Source organism: Scardinius erythrophthalmus (genome assembly GCF_964197995.2).
Source record: "Scardinius erythrophthalmus genome assembly, chromosome: 14".
Classification (NCBI taxonomy): domain Eukaryota; kingdom Metazoa; phylum Chordata; class Actinopteri; order Cypriniformes; family Leuciscidae; genus Scardinius; species Scardinius erythrophthalmus.
The window spans coordinates 15396822-15414785 of NC_138234.1; the positions used below are offsets into that span (position 1 = coordinate 15396822).

The following is a 17964-nucleotide window of genomic DNA, read 5'->3' on the forward strand; positions in this document are numbered from 1 at the left end:
TTGCCAGTTAATCCGCGAATCACATGCGTGCCGTACCGTGCGGGGCCTGGTCACGGATCACAGATCAACTGCGATCTGTTGCACTCCTAGTTTTAAGGTATAAATGGGAAAAAAATCAATAAATGCAAGATATTGACGTTATTGATGCACTTCTGAACTGTTAAGCCCTGCCTTAATACCCCCAAGAAACAAATCCTGGAGCCGTGACTGAGCATGACCAATGTAATCCAATTATTATGTGTATGATACTTAAATCAATCAAACAGAGTGTTTTAACCACACAAACAGTTCAGCTCAATTTGAACGAAGCACCCAAAGATTATTTCTGCTCCTTTCAAGGGTGCAAGAAATCAGTTCCTGCCCCAAGTGTAAAGCCAAACGTGATTGGTTATAGCGAGAACGTGCTACGATTGGCCAGCTCAATGTGGACGTTATCTGATTGGCTTGAGTAAACGGTGGGTGGAGTCCAATTATTTGTGGATTTGTCTGCACGTCAACGCTAGAAGTGTTTCAAAATCCACAGATGTGCGAGGGGATTTACAAATGCACAGAAAGCGGTTCAAAAATAATGGCCAGGCAGAGTTGTATGTGTGTAAAATAATAAAACATTTGTAAATATTTTTTTATTTGCAAATCTCATTTTATTTATTTTGTGAATTTTTAAAATGTTTTGTGAAACTCTTTACATTTATTTGTGTATCTTAATCTATTTATTTTTGAATTTGATAAATTTTTGTGAATCTCTTTACATTTATTTGTGGATCTTAATCTATTTATTTGTGAATTTGATACATTTTTGTGAATCTCTTTACATTTATTTGTGAATATTAATCTGCTTATTTGGAATAATGCAATAATTCTAACCCCATACCCAATAATGTTTTTTTTATTACTTGAAGTGCTGTCTTTGTGATGTTTGTTTACTTCTTAAATCTTTTACCTATTTAAGGGATTCTTCACCGATTAGCATTAAACTTTGTATCAGTAGAAAACCTGAAGTATTTTCGAATTACCGTGCTTCCTGGCGACTGTAGAACGCAAAAGCCGAATCCCGGGCATTTTGGGTGATCTCGAAATCCTGGCCGGACATGTCCGAAGAGCCCAGGCAGACTCGAGCTGGGGTCACGATAGGCTCACGATAAAACGGCGTCTTTTCAGTTTCGAGTCAACCAGTAGCCTAGTTGTATCATTTCTTCCGATACTGCCCTCTGTAGCCAGTAGGCATGGCTTGGGAGTGGCCTCATAGGGCAGCGAAGCGAGTGCATTCTGGGAGTTGTTGTCTTTCATCCACATGAGCCAAAAATTTATTTTCTGCACTCTAAAAATACTAAATTTTGGGTCAAATATGGACAAACTCAAACATTGGGTTAAAAATTTTATTAAAAAATGTAACCCAATGGCTGGGTTTGTCCATATTTGACCCACATTTGGGTTAAAACAACCCAGCATTTTTTAGAGTGTGGCTTTTCTCAGTCAACTTCTAAAATAATTACCCATTTCTACTACATAAATGACCCAATTTAAATACACATTCATCTTTCCAGCGGTGAAATATCCCTTAAAGAGATTCGCCAATCACCTCTGTTTAGTGACCAAAACTGACGAGTTTGTGATCGTGAGACCCGCTTTAAACTATCGGCATGAGGACCTCAAAGCGACATAGATTCCTAAAATGAACGGGTAAAATATAAAGTAAATCGTTAAATAGAATAATCAAATTTACTGCTAAACTATTATATAAATGACCAATAACCAATTGGCATTCTAACCTAAATTCGATGTCATGATAAAATGGAGTCAGATGAGTTTAATTGGAATTAAAATTGGAATTAAAACTTTGCCACAATGAAAAGACAGGAACACACATTAAAGGGATAGTTCACCCAAAAATGAAAATTCTGTCAGTAATTACTCACCCTCATGTTGTTCCAACCGCGTAAGACCTTCGTTCATCTTCGGAACACAAATTAAGATATTTTTGATGAAATCTGAGCCTTGTCTCACTCCTCCATAGGCTGCTAGGTGGCCCAAACTTGCTGGCCCAGAAAAGTTATTAAAGAGATCATTAATATAGTCCAAGTGACTACAGTGGCTCAATCTTAAGTATATCAAGCGACGAGAATACTTTTTGTGCGGAAAAACAAACAAAAATAACGACTTTATTCTACTATTCATTTCCTTCTCTCTCGACCTCTAGTTGGTTCGCGTAGTGTTTTTGCGCAGCGCGTCTGTGTTACACGTCACCACGTAGGCTCACTATTGGCCGACGCTGGTCATGTGTGTGATGCGTGATTACGTATAACACAGACGCGCAGCGCAAAAACACTACGAGGCCCAGAGAGAAGGAAATGAATAGTGGAATAAAGTCGTTATTTTTGTTTGTTTTTGCGCACAAAAAGTATTCTCGTCGCTTGATATACTTAAGATTGAGCCACTGTAGTCACTTGGACTATATTAACGATCTCTTTAATAACTTTTCTGGGCCAGCAAGTTTGGGCCACCTAGCAGCCTACGGAGGAGTGAGACAAGGCTCAGATTTCATCAAAAATATCTTAATTTGTGTTCCGAAGATGAACGAAGGTCTTACACGGTTGGAACAACATGAGGGTGAGTAATTACTGACAGAATTTTCATTTTTGGGTGAACTATCCCTTTAAACCTTCACTCTCTTATTGGAAACTGTCATTGGACCGATTGGACAGGCCTTACACTCAGGCAGCCACTAGGGGGCATAAATTTACCAAAAAAGATCATGCAACCAAACATGAATAAATCCATCTATCCAGTCACGAGAGGGACAAATACACAACTATACTGTATTTAATTACCATTTGTAGCATTAAACGTCCTCTTAAAATGAGACTGAAGTATCTCCTGTAGTAAAGTGTTTTTTTTCTCTCTCTGTTCTTTGTTTCATTAGTGTAAGATCAGGCTCACATGTGTCCAGCTCTGTGTCTATGAAGAGTGACTGTTCAAAACATGGTGACCAACCAAACTTCAGTGAGGAAACACCATCACCAACCAAAAGGTATTTCATGTGTTTCTTATTTTTGGTCACAGACTGTGTTTGAAAGTGTATTGATGAATAATTATCTTAAAGCTGTATCGTTCTAATATTTACCAGAGTATTTTTTTTTTTTTTTTTTTTGTCTTTGCTAAAAATATTTACTGGACATTTTGGTAATATTTCTCCTGGAAATGCAGTCTTTTTATTTATTTTATTCGCTAACAGGCTTCAATATGAAACATTAGATTCAGATTTCCAGACTGACAGGAAACACAAGAATTTCACAGACAATCTCCTGTGGATCTTCCAGGTAGGAAAACTTTCTTAAATTTTCATAAATATTTAATAATTATAACAAACAAATGGATTATTTATCATGTATTATTTAATTTCTAATTATTTTTGACCATTTACTTTTCATTTTAAGAACTCATAAAATAAGAATGAAAATGTGAAAATTGTTTATTTTTATTTATAACGACAGCTTAATAATGCATAATAAAAACTGCATAATAATGACAGCTAATAATTTATGTATTTTTATTTTAACTGATTTTTTTAACTTGTACTTATTTATTATTATTATTATTATTATTATTATTATGCCTATTATTATGCCTATTATTATTATTATTATTATTATTAGTTTATACCAAATGTACATGTACGGTTTTATTATTATTATTGTTGTTTATTAATTTTTTTTTTTGCTTTGTTTGTAGAATCTTGAGAGCAAAATAATCACCTATTTGAAAAATGAGTTGGACAAGTTTAAGAAAATATTACAAAAAGATGACATAGGATGCTTAGTGAAGGACTTTAATGAGAACAGATGCAGTATTAAAGAAGCAGCTCTTGATCTCACACTACACTACCTGAGAGAGATGAAGCAAGATGAAGCTGCCGATACTCTAGAAGGTAAGAGACTCATGACCATCTGTCAGATTAACACTTATAAATGTAGAAGAGAAAATTAAAACTATAAATAGATGTATTTGTTCCTGTGTTTAGATGAGCTGATCTTTATTCATCAGCTAAAATGTGGCCTAAAGAAGAAGTATCAATGTGTGTTTGAAGGAATTGCAAAGCACGGTGACTCCACACTTCTGAATAACATCTACACAGATCTCTATATCACTCAGGGTTGTAGTGAACAGGTCAATACTGAACATGAGGTCAGACAAATTGAAGTTGCTTCCAGGTGCCCTGATTCACAAGATATACCAGTTCAATGCACAAATTTGTTTGAAGCACTTGAACAACACCAGGAGATCAGAACTGTACTGACAAAAGGAGTTGCTGGCATTGGAAAATCTGTCTCTGTGCAAAAGTTTGTTCTGGATTGGGCCGAAGGAAAAGAAAATCAAGATATCAGCTTCATATTTCCTCTTCCATTCAGAGAGATGAACTTAAAGGAGAAAGAAACACAAAGTTTGATGGATCTTATATCTACATTTTTCCCAGAGACAAAAGGACTGAGCCTTACAAGAAGGAATCGATTCAAAGTCCTGTTCATCCTTGATGGTTTGGATGAATGTCGTCTTCCTCTAAACTTTAAGGACAATGAGACTTGGCGTGATGTATCATCACCAGCCTCTCTGGATGTTCTTCTGACAAACCTCATCAAGGGAAATCTGTTTCCTTCTGCTCTCATCTGGATCACCACCAGACCAGCAGCTGCCAGTAAGATTCCTCCTGACTGTATCGACCGACTGACAGAGATAAGAGGATTCAATGACACGCAAAAGGAGGAGTACTTCAAAAGAAGATTCACAGATGAGAATCAGGCCAATGAAATCATTGATCATGTTAAACAATCAAAGAGTCTCTTTATCATGTGCCACATCCCAGTCTTCTGCTGGATTTCAGCCACTGTTCTCCAGAACATTTTGGAGGAGAAAAGAAATAATGATGTAAAACACAATCAGTCTGATGAAGCCTCTAAAACACTGCAGGAATCAAATACTGAAGACACTCCCAAGACTCTGACACAAATGTACACACACTTTCTCCGCTTTCAGATCCAGCAGAGCAGACAAAAATATGATGGAGAATACACACCAGATGTTTCCTGGGATGAAGATGTCATCCTTTCATTGGGAAAACTGGCATTTCATCAGCTGGAAAGAAACAACCTGATCTTCTATGACACAGACCTTGAAGACTGTGGTATTGATGTCTATAAAGCATCAGTGTATTCTGGCATGTGTACCCAGATCTTTAAGGAGGAAACAGGGATCACTGTTGGTACCACATACTGCTTTGTTCACTTGAGCATTCAAGAGTTTATTGCAGGCCTTTATGCACATCTGTTTCAAGACATCAACAAGAAGAGTGTGTTTAATCAAGAGTTTGCTGAAGAGGAAAACAACAATAAAGCCATGATTGATTTGCTCAAGACTGCAGTGGACAAGGCGCTCGAGAGTGACAATGGACACCTGGACCTTTTCCTTCGCTTCCTCCTCGGTCTGTCTCTCCAGTCCAATCGGCGACTCTTACGAGGACTGTTGACACAGCAAGAAGACAATGACCAGAGCAAAAAGGAAATAGTTCAGTACATCAAACAGAAATTTGAAGATAATCTGTCTCCGGAAAGATCCATCAATCTGTTCTACTGTCTGAATGAACTGAATGATCAAACTCTGGTGAAAGAGATTCAGACCCATTTTAGAGAAGGAAGTCTCTCATCTGGTGATCTTTCACCTGCCCAGTGGTCTGCTTTGGCCTTTGTGTTGTTGACATCAGAGGAGGAGATGGAGGAGTTTGAGCTTCAGAAATTCAAGAAATCAGACGAGTGTCTCTTCAGACTGTTGGAAGTTGTGAAAATCTCCAAAAGAGCTCTGTAAGTAATTTAAAGCAGAGGTCTTCAACCCGGCTGCTGAAGGCCCACTGCCCTACAAAGTGTATATCTAACCTGCTTCATCTTGTGATTTTCAAGTAATCCTGGAGATCTTGATTAGCTGGTTCAGATGTGATAATTAAGGTTGGAGCTAAACTCTGCAGGACACTGGGCCTCCAGGAGCCAGGTTGAAGACATGATTTTATGTCTAAAAATTAATCCTCCATAAGAAATTATTAATCATATGGTATATAAGTATATACTGTAATGTCTGAAGAACGACAGACAGTTGTAACGCAGAACAAATGTATCACAGGCGCACCAGCCTAACTCACTCTCTAGTTCCTCGCCCAGGATTTGAAAACCTTTGAATTAACCCTATGAATGCCGGTGCAAAATAAAACAGCAATTTCACAACAATTATAAAGAGTGTGTTCTACACTACTAATGTTATTTAATCATATTTATTTACAATTTTTATGGTTAACTATAACCATTATTGATTATTAAGATAGCAAAAAATGTGTAAAATAGTTTTAAGCACCTAGGACATTCTGTTTTTCAACAATTGTTTTTGTAGAGGAAGAAACACAACGTCATTAAAATTAAATTCTGCAAATCATATTGACATACAGTGTGTCGAGGTTGTATTCTGCTTGCATCTATATAGTATGCATCATTATTAGGGAGTATACTGAATTTGATCTCTTAATATCACTGCAGTTAAACATATAGCTTTGTTTTTACGTTGAGTGTTTTACAATGTCCAGCCATTTTAGTGATTAAAATGCTGCGGCGGCTTCACAAATCTTGTTGTTTGTTCATTTATCTTTGATTTTCTTATTCTGAGAGGTAATCTAAATATTTTTAGCTAGGAAAAGGTGTAAAAAGGTGACAGATCTGTGCTGTAGTTCTATGGATGTTTTGCCCTCCAGATCTCTGTGTGTGTCATGTGACAAAATATATACTTATGTCGCCCTCATCAAATCATCATTAACTCCCAGATTCTCCACCTCTGCAGACTCATTAAGAAAGTTAAATCAAACTAAATTCCTTTTGATTAAAGATTACAGTTATTTTATTCAATCATGTGTGTTTGTTTTTATGTAGCATAATGAGGTTAGTTGTATTGTTAGTGTAGCCCACCACACTAGAATATATTTATTGTTTGTCTAAAATTACTAAATGGGTAATTCAAAAATATTTATATATAGCAAATCCATTGTTTGTATTAAATTTTACGTTATTTCTAAATTATTTCTTGTAGGTTAAATGATTGTGACTTAACAGACAAAAGCTGTTCAAGTCTGGCTAAAGCTCTCAACTCAGATAACAATCTGAAAGAGCTGAATATGAACAATAATAATCTACAGGATTCAGGAGTAATTCATCTCTCCTCTGGACTAAAGAGTGTAAAGTGCAAATTGGAGATACTGAGGTAAGGTGTGATTTAGATATACAAAGTTTGTGTATAAATAATAGATGTCAATACCATTAGTTAATTAACATAAATTGTGACGACTAAAAATTAGTTTACCACTACTATACTATCTACTTTTTTTCAAAAACAAATATGGTAAATTTACATCGCCTTCATGACCATAATGAATTCATGATTTGCTGGTTGTAGATCTATCTGCTCTGCTTTTTCAATATTGAAGAAGCCACATGAATTATAACATAGAAAAATGATTGTGGCAAGGTCCAAATGAAAAATGATGAATAATAAGAATCATGAAAGATTGCAGTATCCTGCTAACTGTATCTTAACTAATCATGAGTCATGAAACTATGAGACTGTAACTGAGGCCTTGTACTAAGAGATATGCAGTAAAACTCACTTCCTGGGCCTCAAGAGGTGCTAGCATTCTTCTCATACTGGTGAAGCTGGTTTGAATCAAATACATTGACTTTTTTTTTCAGACTCATCCAGTGTGCGGTAACAGAGGAAAGCTGTTTAGCTCTGGCTTCAGTTCTCAGGTCAGCCTCCAGCAGTCTGAAGTATCTTGACCTGAGCAATAATAATCTGAATGATTTAGGAGTGAAGCTGCTCTCTGATGGACTGAAAGAGAACTCTAAACTGGAGAAACTCAGGTGAGTTAATGTCTAACACTGGTAATTTCATTTGTCTCTATATTCAGTGATATTATCTCTATATTATTTTCTGTAGACTCTCAGACTGCAGTATCACAGAAGAAGGTTATAAAGCTCTGGCTTCAGCTCTGAGATCAAACCCTTCACACCTGATAGAGCTGGATCTCACAGGAAATGATCCTGGACAATCAGGAGTGAAGAAGCTCAATGATTTACTACAGGATCCAAACTGTCAACTAACAATAAGGTGACATTAGGAAATAAAACAAAATGAATGATATGCAAGCAAATTACTTTATGAAAGTACTGTAGCACTGAAATATTTCAATAAAAGTAAATTCAAGATTAATCATTTCAGACTTTTTTTCATTAGAATCAAATGTTACATCAAGCTTAGTTGCGAATTTAATTCAATTTGGTTGAATTTTCATTCTGTAGGTTTTTGAGTCCTGAGGCAGAGAAAGTCTGTCAGAATCTGACTGATGTTCTTGGTAAAAACCTGTTACTCCTGAGAGAGCTGAATCTGAATGAATGTCAACTGGGACACTCAGGATTGATGAAACTTGTTCCCGTACTGGAGGATAAACACTGTAAACTCAACAGACTGATGTAAGTTGTATCGTTGTTATTATGACAAGTTCAAGTGCTTTTAAACCTGTTTTTTATTTATTATTTGAAAAGAGTGCTGAATGAATTGCTATATGTAGTGGGTGGTGTGGCGCAATGGATAAGACACATGCCTTTGGTGTGAGAGACCCGGGTTCGAATCCACTGTGAGACACCAATGTGTCCCTGAGCAAGACACTTAACCCCTAGTTGCTCCAGAGGCGTGCGACCTCTGACATATATAGCAATTGTAAGTCGCTTTGGATAAAAGCGTCAGCTAAATGAATAAATGTAAATGTAAATATGTTTCTTTTGTATTTGCATCACCATTATCAATTGTCACTTAAAGTAGTATCTAACACATATTTACTTAGGTAATACTGAACCTTAGTTTTCTCTTTATACAGTCTGAATAACACCCATATAACAGAAGAAGATTGTAATGCTTTAGCTACAGCTTTAAATTTAAATCCTTCAAATCTGAAAGAGCTGGATTTAGGTCGGAGTATACTCAGAGACTCAGGAATGAAGATCATCTCGTCTCTGTTTGCAAATATAGAGTGCAGACTGGTAAAGCTGAAGTAAGTAAATCTAAATGTGTAATACAAAGGCACAATACTGAATAAAAAATATGTATTCAGATCTCACATTGATATATAAAAGCAGTAGCAAAGCTATTAGTTGTGTAACTAATTGTATGTATAACTGAGATTTTGATATCACTTTGTTCTCTTTGTTAGAGGTTCAAATACGTAGCCCTGAAACCCTATTGTAATTGTTAAAATTTACAAGGATTAGCATTCTCACCTAAAAGTGATTGGGCAGACCAAACTGTAAGTTGTAGAGACTTGAAACTTTGAGGAATGGAAGTACTCACATTGTCTACAACATCACCAAGGATCACCCCAATCGGCCTGATGGTGCCGCTACAGCGATCAAAGCACATAATGGTTCATAACTCCCAAACTGTCAGTCACAGACACAAGAGTATTATATCATTGAAATCCTTGGTTCAAGAGGAACCTCATCCAAATGTTTTTGTATTTTGGGTTATATGGAAAAACCTACTTTTGCAAACTAGTCCGAGGATTTTTGCCCAATTGCAACCAAACCAGTGCAGAAAGATTCTGACTGACAATATTTATTGGCTTTCCCTCTTAAACGGAATGAGATAATTCCACCAAACTCAGTACACCCATGTACGGTCTCAGTCTGTGGTCACGAGAAAAAGGACGTGGTGGGCGATCGAAACGAAACTCGCTGGGCCTGTTTGACTCACGCACCTAGAGGCCTGTGAGAAATTCAAAAGAAATTTGCTTCTAGGACCACCGCTGTCAATCGAATCTTTCATTAAATATAGGAAATTATTTCAAAAACCTACTTTCGTTTACTAGCCCTAGATTTTTGGCTCAACCTCGATAACTGAAAAAGCTCAAACATATATTTCCTTAGTGCATGGCCTGTTTTTGCTGTGAATGGTCTTTTCCATCTATGATCTAGGTTGTTACAGGCTTGCCAAATAAAATATAATATCTTTTTTAGCTATATTTTTCACATTGTTTCTACAGGTTTAATCACATCTGTATTACTGAAGAAGGTTGTGCTGCTCTGGCGTCTGCTTTTAACTCAAACCCTTCAAACCTCAGAGAGCTGGATCTGAGTGAGAATAAAATAGGAGACTCTGGAGTAACACAAGTCTCCACTCTACTGGGAAATTCACAGTGTACACTGCAGATACTCAGGTCTGAATTCAGTTCATGTAAACATGAATCAATAATATTGAAGCCTAAAGCTGGCCGGTAAAAAAGTTTAAAATGTTGGCAAACATGCTATTTGGCAGGTACTGTAGTCAGCAGTGAATGCATTGGTGCACAATATGCATAGAAACATAAACTATTGAAAAACATATTAATCTTTTTGAGGTGCTGGACATTATAAATGTCTTAATGGTGTAATGCTGATAATGAATTTTTTTTAATTAAATGAGTAATTGATTACAGTTTTATTATTTAGACTTTCAGACTGCAGTATCACTGAAGAAGGATATAAAGCTCTGACTTCAGCACTGAGATCAAACCCTTCACACCTGATAGAGCTGGATCTCACAGGAAATGATCCTGGACAATCAGGAGTGAAGGAGCTCGATGATTTACTACAGGATCCAGAGTTTCAACTGAAGACACTGAGGTGAGATTTGATGAAGTAACAGAAAAGATATATGCAAGTGAATTGTTTACAGAAATATTATTTAACTAATACTGTCTGTGGGATCAAAATAAATTCAAGAAAAAACATTTTACACTTTTTTTCCCCATCATAATCGAATGTTGTTTTTCATTACGCAAAGTTAATTCATCTTCTCTCTCCAGGTTTTTGGGTCCTGCTGCAGATGAAGCCTGTCAGTATCTGACTGGAATTGTGGGTAAAAACCCATTACTCCTGAGAGAGCTGAATCTGAGTGGACGTAAACTAGAAGACTCAAATGTGAAGAAGCTCGCTGCTCTACTGCAGGATAGACACTGTAAACTCAACATACTTCAGTGAGTATTTTATATTGTTATATACTCTGCAAAGTAATCAGTTTCAGAGTCTAATTGAATACTATTATTGCTGTTCTTTAAAGTTTTGGGGGGCCATTAAATAAACCATCATATTGATTTATCTCTCTGTTATTGAGACTGAAATAAACTGAAGAATGCTTCCTGTCTTTGTTTTCTTTCACTTCAGGCTGAATAATAACAGTATTACAGAAGAAGGTTGTGCTGCTCTGACTTCAGCGTTTAATTCAAACCCTTCAGACCTGATAGAGCTGGATCTGAGTGGGAATAAACTAGGAAATTCAGGAATAATGAGTATCTGTCCTCTGCTGAAAAATACACAATGCAGATTGGAGAAACTCAAGTGTGTATTTTTATTCATCAACATTTCTGAATGTTAATATACATTTGTAAATGTCCCTTTTATCAGATTAACTGAAAATGAAAACTACAGTGGCTTAAATTTCATATTTATTCTTTTCAGCTCAGTTTCACTATTTGGATAGTTTGACTTTTCACATGTCAATTATTTTAAATATCGTAATCAATTATGTAACTGAATAAACTATGTAAATGTGGTTTAGTTCATATTGTTCTTAGTTGTTTTTAAGAATGTATTTATAAGCCCACAACTAATCTCTGTCCAAACTTATTTTTGTTTTACAGACTTTCAGACTGCAGAATCACAGAAGAAGGTTATAAAGCTCTGGCTTCAGCTCTGAGATCAAACCCTTCACACCTGATAGAGCTGGATCTCACAGGAAATGATCCTGGACAATCAGGAGTGAAGGAGCTCCTTGATGTAGCAGAAAAACCAGACTGTAAACTAACACTGATGTAAGTGTCTTAAAATTATAAAGTGTAGTATTTTGAATGAACTCTATAAATTAAAGACCATCAGGTGATTAAAATGTTTAAATATGTATTAAAACTGCAATTTTAAAATATCCTTTCCATCACATACAATATGTAAATTAATTTAGGAAGGAACATAAGCATAAGCCATAAACACATTGGTTTAACATAGCATAGCAGAAGTGTTTAATCAGTTACCATACTTTAAGTGCACAAAGGAAATCTGTGTGTTTCCTTTTACTAGAAACTCTGTCTGTCCCTTTGAAAGTGCATGAAATCAAATGTTTTATACAATTGTAATAAACATTTAAAATACTGTTGAATAACATCACTTAACATTACAATTTTCCATTGTATTTTTGTGTAAAATAATGAAAAAATATATATTTAACCTCACATCTAACAACAGTTCAATAAATAAATTGGTAATGTCTGTTAATTTTTAAAAATGAACACAAAAAAATTCCTTCTAGTTTATTGTGAATGTTAGCTTCTAAAAGAATGTTGCTAGATTTTAAAAATGTGCTCCAAAAGAAATCCAAAATCTTGCACTTAGACACTAACCACACACTATGTACATAAACTTGGCCCATTAAAAAGGAAGAGTGTTGCAAAAGGCATTCAATTTTAAGATTATGTGATATAAAATGATAATCTACTTTGTTTAGATTTTTGAAAAGTCCTGCTGCACTGGAAGCGTGTGAGTATCTCACTAAAGTTCTGGGTAAAAGTCCATTATTACTGACAGAACTGGATCTGAGTGGAGATAAACTAGGAGATCTGGATGGAGAGAAGCTCTCTGCTCTTTTGATGGACTCTCATAGCAAAGTGGAGAAAATAAAGTGAGTAAACATGATTTATGCATTATAACTTTTTGTTTTATATTTAACATCAATGTATTGTTTTAACATTACAATTCTGTTGTCATAGTTTCTATTTTTCACATTGATTACACACACCGTTCCTCGTTTCATCATTAGTTTAAGTGTATATTATGCTTTCAGTTTCCGTCATTTATTAGGCTCGTTTGAGATGAGAAAAATCTGTGCAGAACCATTCAATGGTGGATGAACCATTGAACGGATGCAAGCCGGAGAAATGTGTCTGAGTGTGGGCCTGTGTCTGATGCCATGCTGACGTATGTCAAAAAACTCTTGCGATGGCGATGCGGACTTGTCTGTAGTCGTAAACAGTTGCTCTCCACCGACTGCACTGATCAAAAACACAATAGGAAACGACTTGCTGACGACACAGCTTAACGCTCATTGGTTTAAACATCCATGATGTATTGTTCTCTTTTAAAATGTTTGAATTTTGAAATTGTGATATCATATTTTAAGCGATTATCATATGGGATAATGTGATTGTCATATTTATTTAAGAAAATCAAAAATATGTCTTTTGGATGGAATTAAATTAATAACAAGTACTTTGGATGTCTTGTTTATCATATTTATTTTCACATAAAAGTTATATCCAGTTTATCAGCAACACCGTGCATGAGTGTGAATTAGTGTTGCACGGTGTACCGATACTTAAAAAGTATCGCGATACTCGGAAATTAAAAACGTCACGAATCACGATACCTAAATTTATCAGTATCGATACTTAAAAAAAAAAAAAAAAACGCCTCCCTATGGACGTCTGTGTTTTTTTCCTGACGCACGCAGCAAAGAACCTGCCGCTGTCAGTGTCATGTGACAAAACACTACAGCGAGATGGCTGCATGTGCGAACACAAGTGGTCCACGACTCGTAGAAAAAGATGACGCGAGGAGTGACATATTGAAGTACGTTTCCTACCTTGCTCTGTTGCACGGTGCACCGATACTTCAAAAGTAAATCGGAAATTAAAAATGTCACGAATCACGATTCCTTAATTTATTAGTATCCATACTTCTAAGAATGACCGCGTTCCAGATTTGTAAGGCCGGCGACACACTGGCTGCGTGTCGTGTCCGTTTTTATTTCGGCTCCCATGTTAACTGCCTGTGTGACACACGCGTCTGGGCGCAGCTCGAGACGCGCGGAAAACGCGTGCATGCTATAAATAGAACCGACGCCTATTTTTCACGCGTCTGGGCGTTGGAAGCATTCCCAGGCAAAATAGAATAGGAAAAGATGTTTCTATGTCATTTTGACACGAATACATATTAATAAATGACATTTTGATGTTTGAAAGTTTTGACATAAATACAATAAATGTAATTAAAAAAAATATTATGATCGATTTTCAAATATTGCACCTCTCAATACAGAACGAATTATTCTGTAGCCTATTTTGCCGTCAACACTGCGGACGTTGTCTTTGCTGCTATATTCCACAACTCTCTCCCCGTCCCCACATGTCAAATATATCACCAATGAGGCTTATCATATGTTACCAATACATTGTTTAATATAATCGCTGTTCATATTTTTATTCAAAGTTCAGAATCAAGATAAAGCTCTTATGTTTCTTATGATAAATGAGATAATGCTGCTAAATTAATAAAAAAAAAATACATTGAATGTCATTGCTCTAATTTATTTTTTATATTTTGATATTTCATATTTTGTTCAAATGTTTAATATATCTGCTGTTCATATGTTCATTTATTAGTGTGTTATATGATTAGAATGTTGTCCCGGTTTTAAAATAAAGCACAGCAATGATATTTGAGAGTGTTAACTCCCTTTTCAGGAAAAGTATCGAAAAAGTATCGAAATCGCAATACTTGACTTGGTATCGGTATCGAAACAATAATTTGGGTATCGTGACAACACTAGTGTGAATCCCACGATATCCACGTTTGATATTGTAGATTTCTGATCTACTATGAGAAGAGAGAACTGTCCATCTTGCCTTCACTTTTTTCACTCATCCCCCTCACTGCAGCCGCCAACTCTCGACTTCATTTCAAGTGAGACGAGGCACAGCTCATCTCAAACGAGCCTATATATTATCCAGTTTTCTTCGTGTTTCATGCACACTCTTACATTGCCATCTCACATATTGGATTATTGTTTAAAGTTACACTGCTGTTTTAGATCCACTTCGCTTCACCTGATCTTCTTGCCCAGTCAGTGCGTGACAGCAGCAGTTTCTGAAGTGCTACAAATTTTTGACAATGTCAGCCACATGTGTGAACATACTGAAAACCTGTTGAACTGATGTGTGTTGAATATTTGCTGAAAACAAGTACAACAAATCAGGTCTTCCTGTTTAGGCTGAATAATTATGAGATGACAAAGAAAAGCTGTGCAATTCTAGCTACTGTTCTCTCCAAAAACACCATCCTGAAAGAGATGAACCTGAACAACAGCCGTCTGCTGGACTCAGGAGTCAAAGAGATCTGTGAGGGACTGAAGAAATCAAAGCTGAAGATACTGAAGTGAGTATATTTCACCATCAGCTGCACAAACCAGGACTAGCTTTATTGTGTAGTATTATTCAGCACATAAATCAGTGCCACAGTGACTCGGTCACACAGCGTTCAAAGGTAATTAAAGGAGTAGTTCACTTTTAAAATGAAAATTCTGTCATCATATACTCACCCTCATGTTGTTTCAAACCTGTATGAATTTCTTTCTTCTGCTGAACACAAAGGAAGATATTAAGAAGAATGTCAGTAACCAGACAGTTTTTGGGTCCCATTGACTTCCATAGTAGGAAAAAATATATACTATGGAAGTCAATGGGACCCAAAAACTGTCTGGTTACTGACATTCTTCTTAATATCTTCCTTTGTGTTCAGCAGAAGAAAGAAATTCATACAGGTTTGAAACAACATGAGGGTGAGTATATGATGACAGAATTTTCATTTTAAAAGTGAACTACTCAACTAACTAATCAACATTTTTTGGTTACCTCTGTTTTATTAAGATATTTAAATATTGGATGTTGTTTTTCTAAGCAACAGTAAAGATTTATCTAAAAGCTGTCATGATTTGGGGTTTTTTCTTGTCATGTTTCTATGGCCCTGTCCCAAATGGCACATTTGACTTGTGCCATTGACAAGACTTGTGGACTTCCTCAGAGTCCACACTTTGGTGATGTCATGTAGTGCAGACCTAATAGGGCCCTTGGCGCGAGTCCACAAGGGCACATTGAGAGGTATTTTTGGGACAGACTTGATCGTCACGCCGGAAATAACGGTCTGGTTGTTGTTGGACAGGAGAAATCACATTTTTGCGCTCTGACATCTTATCTCCATGTCAGCTATACACAGCCTAATTTTACAGTTCTATTCATGAATATCAGTCACGTGACCTCTTACGTCATCCGCTCTTTTTCGAGTTGACGGCCGCCATCTTGAGTACCTACCGAGTACTGTCTATGGTACTGACAAACCTATTATCTCAAGTCTTGTTAGAAAATAAACAAAAAAATAACTATTCTTGAAACATTATTTGAATTCTTTAAAAAAAATTATTGTATGGAATAGAATAGCTCCTGCAGCAGGTGCATTAGCACAACAGGTAGCATAAAGCTACATGACACAATTTAATTGATTAATATTACACTTTTACTTTTAACTCACTTTAAAACACCATCGAGGATTTGTATCATATTCCGGTCGCGGTTTAAAATGGTTTCAAGTCAAAAAAACATTTTGAAATATGTTATATTTAACATTTTATATGAAGCTATGGCCTATCCTTACCTAGCATGCATACTGTAAACATTCTTTATTCATATGAAAATTCCCCAATCGCACGAAAATCACACACAAATCACATATACTTCAAACCGTGCATTTATTAGCTTCTCGTTTCAGGTGAAGAGATGTTACTTTAGCTTTGTTATCACGGATGTCAGAATGAGGAAGTCATGCAGGACCGCAGGCAGAACAGAAGCGTGATTATTTTTTTATTTTTTTTCCCAAACCACTTCAGCGGAAATCCCGCCCTGCAGCTGATTCTAAAGTTTTCATTGGTCATATCAATCACTGTACTGATTGCCTACACCAAACACTGATTACCATTGGACTAATAGCCCTGGCGGATACTGTATTGCATGTATTTGAACACAAATAAACCGGAGAAGACGTGAATGAATGCTTTTTGAGTGATGATTTCTATTCAAAATAACGAACGTTACAGATTTATGTTATGTTATATTCATGGGCGTCAGTTTGGTTTGAAATGTGCTGGGGACAGAGACGCATTCGTAAGTGCATTTTCAGAAGTGCTGGGTACAATGACGCATTCATTTTTTTCTCTCTTTCGCGCAGGTTATGTTTTGGAAGACGATGTCCTGCAGCTCAGGCACGGCCCCACTTTTCAACAGGCCCACCCAAAAGTAAAAAAAAAAAAAAAAAAAACTTTTACTATATTCTAATTTTGTCAATAATTATAAAAAAATCGCCAATAAGCTCATAATTTGTGCTAAAATAGTGTTTAGTTTTAAAAACCATTTTAAAAAGCTGGCTATATTTTGATGTTTCTGCGCAAGTTCAGCAGACAGTGAGGTTCGGGTTTGTTCCGATCAGAGCTCGTGAGTGGAGAGCGCATTTCTGAATTTTCCGCTCCGCTCGTCCACTTCGTAAAAGTAATGATTATGAATGATTGTTAATAGGCTATATCTTCATTAACTAGAGATATAATTAAACAAAAAGTAGTCAAAACACATCTAACAGAACATAGCCTAAGTTGTTTATTTTTTACACCTTGTGTTTTTATTTTGTTTTATTAACGAAATGTCAATCTTCGTGTTTATAACAGAAGATACAATACAATACAAAAATCTTCAAGATGTATAACGGATTGTCACCTTATAAACAGTCCCTTTTAATGGAATAATACACCCTTATAATAAAGAAAAAGCTTCAGTGATAAAGAATATGAACGCAATGCATTTAATTATACATTAAGCGTTTTCCTTTCATAGAAACCCTTTATTATAAGGAAAATAGGTGGCTCTTAACGTGTCTTTCTATGGGAGGATGGCATAGCAAATATTCAATGCATTCAATGATAAATATTCAATGGTATTCAATGCAAAACAAATAAAATAAATAAATTATTGTGGCATTAATTAGCCCA

General features: G+C 35.9%; 1 protein-coding gene across 1 annotated transcript in view; it reads left to right on the forward strand.

Moving 5' to 3' along the window:
- Positions 1–2942: 2942 nt before the first annotated feature.
- The window catches only part of LOC308702143 (NACHT, LRR and PYD domains-containing protein 3-like), a gene marked incomplete at its 3' end in the record, with an annotated part of 35918 nt that continues 20896 nt past the window's right edge, over positions 2943–17964 (forward strand). The window contains exons 1-5 of the mRNA XM_081384810.1: positions 2943–3028; positions 3233–3317; positions 3730–3925; positions 4019–5849; positions 7114–7284. Of these exons, the coding sequence (XP_081240936.1) occupies positions 2958–3028; positions 3233–3317; positions 3730–3925; positions 4019–5849; positions 7114–7284 (2354 nt within the window). The 5' untranslated portion in view covers positions 2943–2957. The remainder of the gene's footprint in view (positions 3029–3232; positions 3318–3729; positions 3926–4018; positions 5850–7113; positions 7285–17964) is intronic.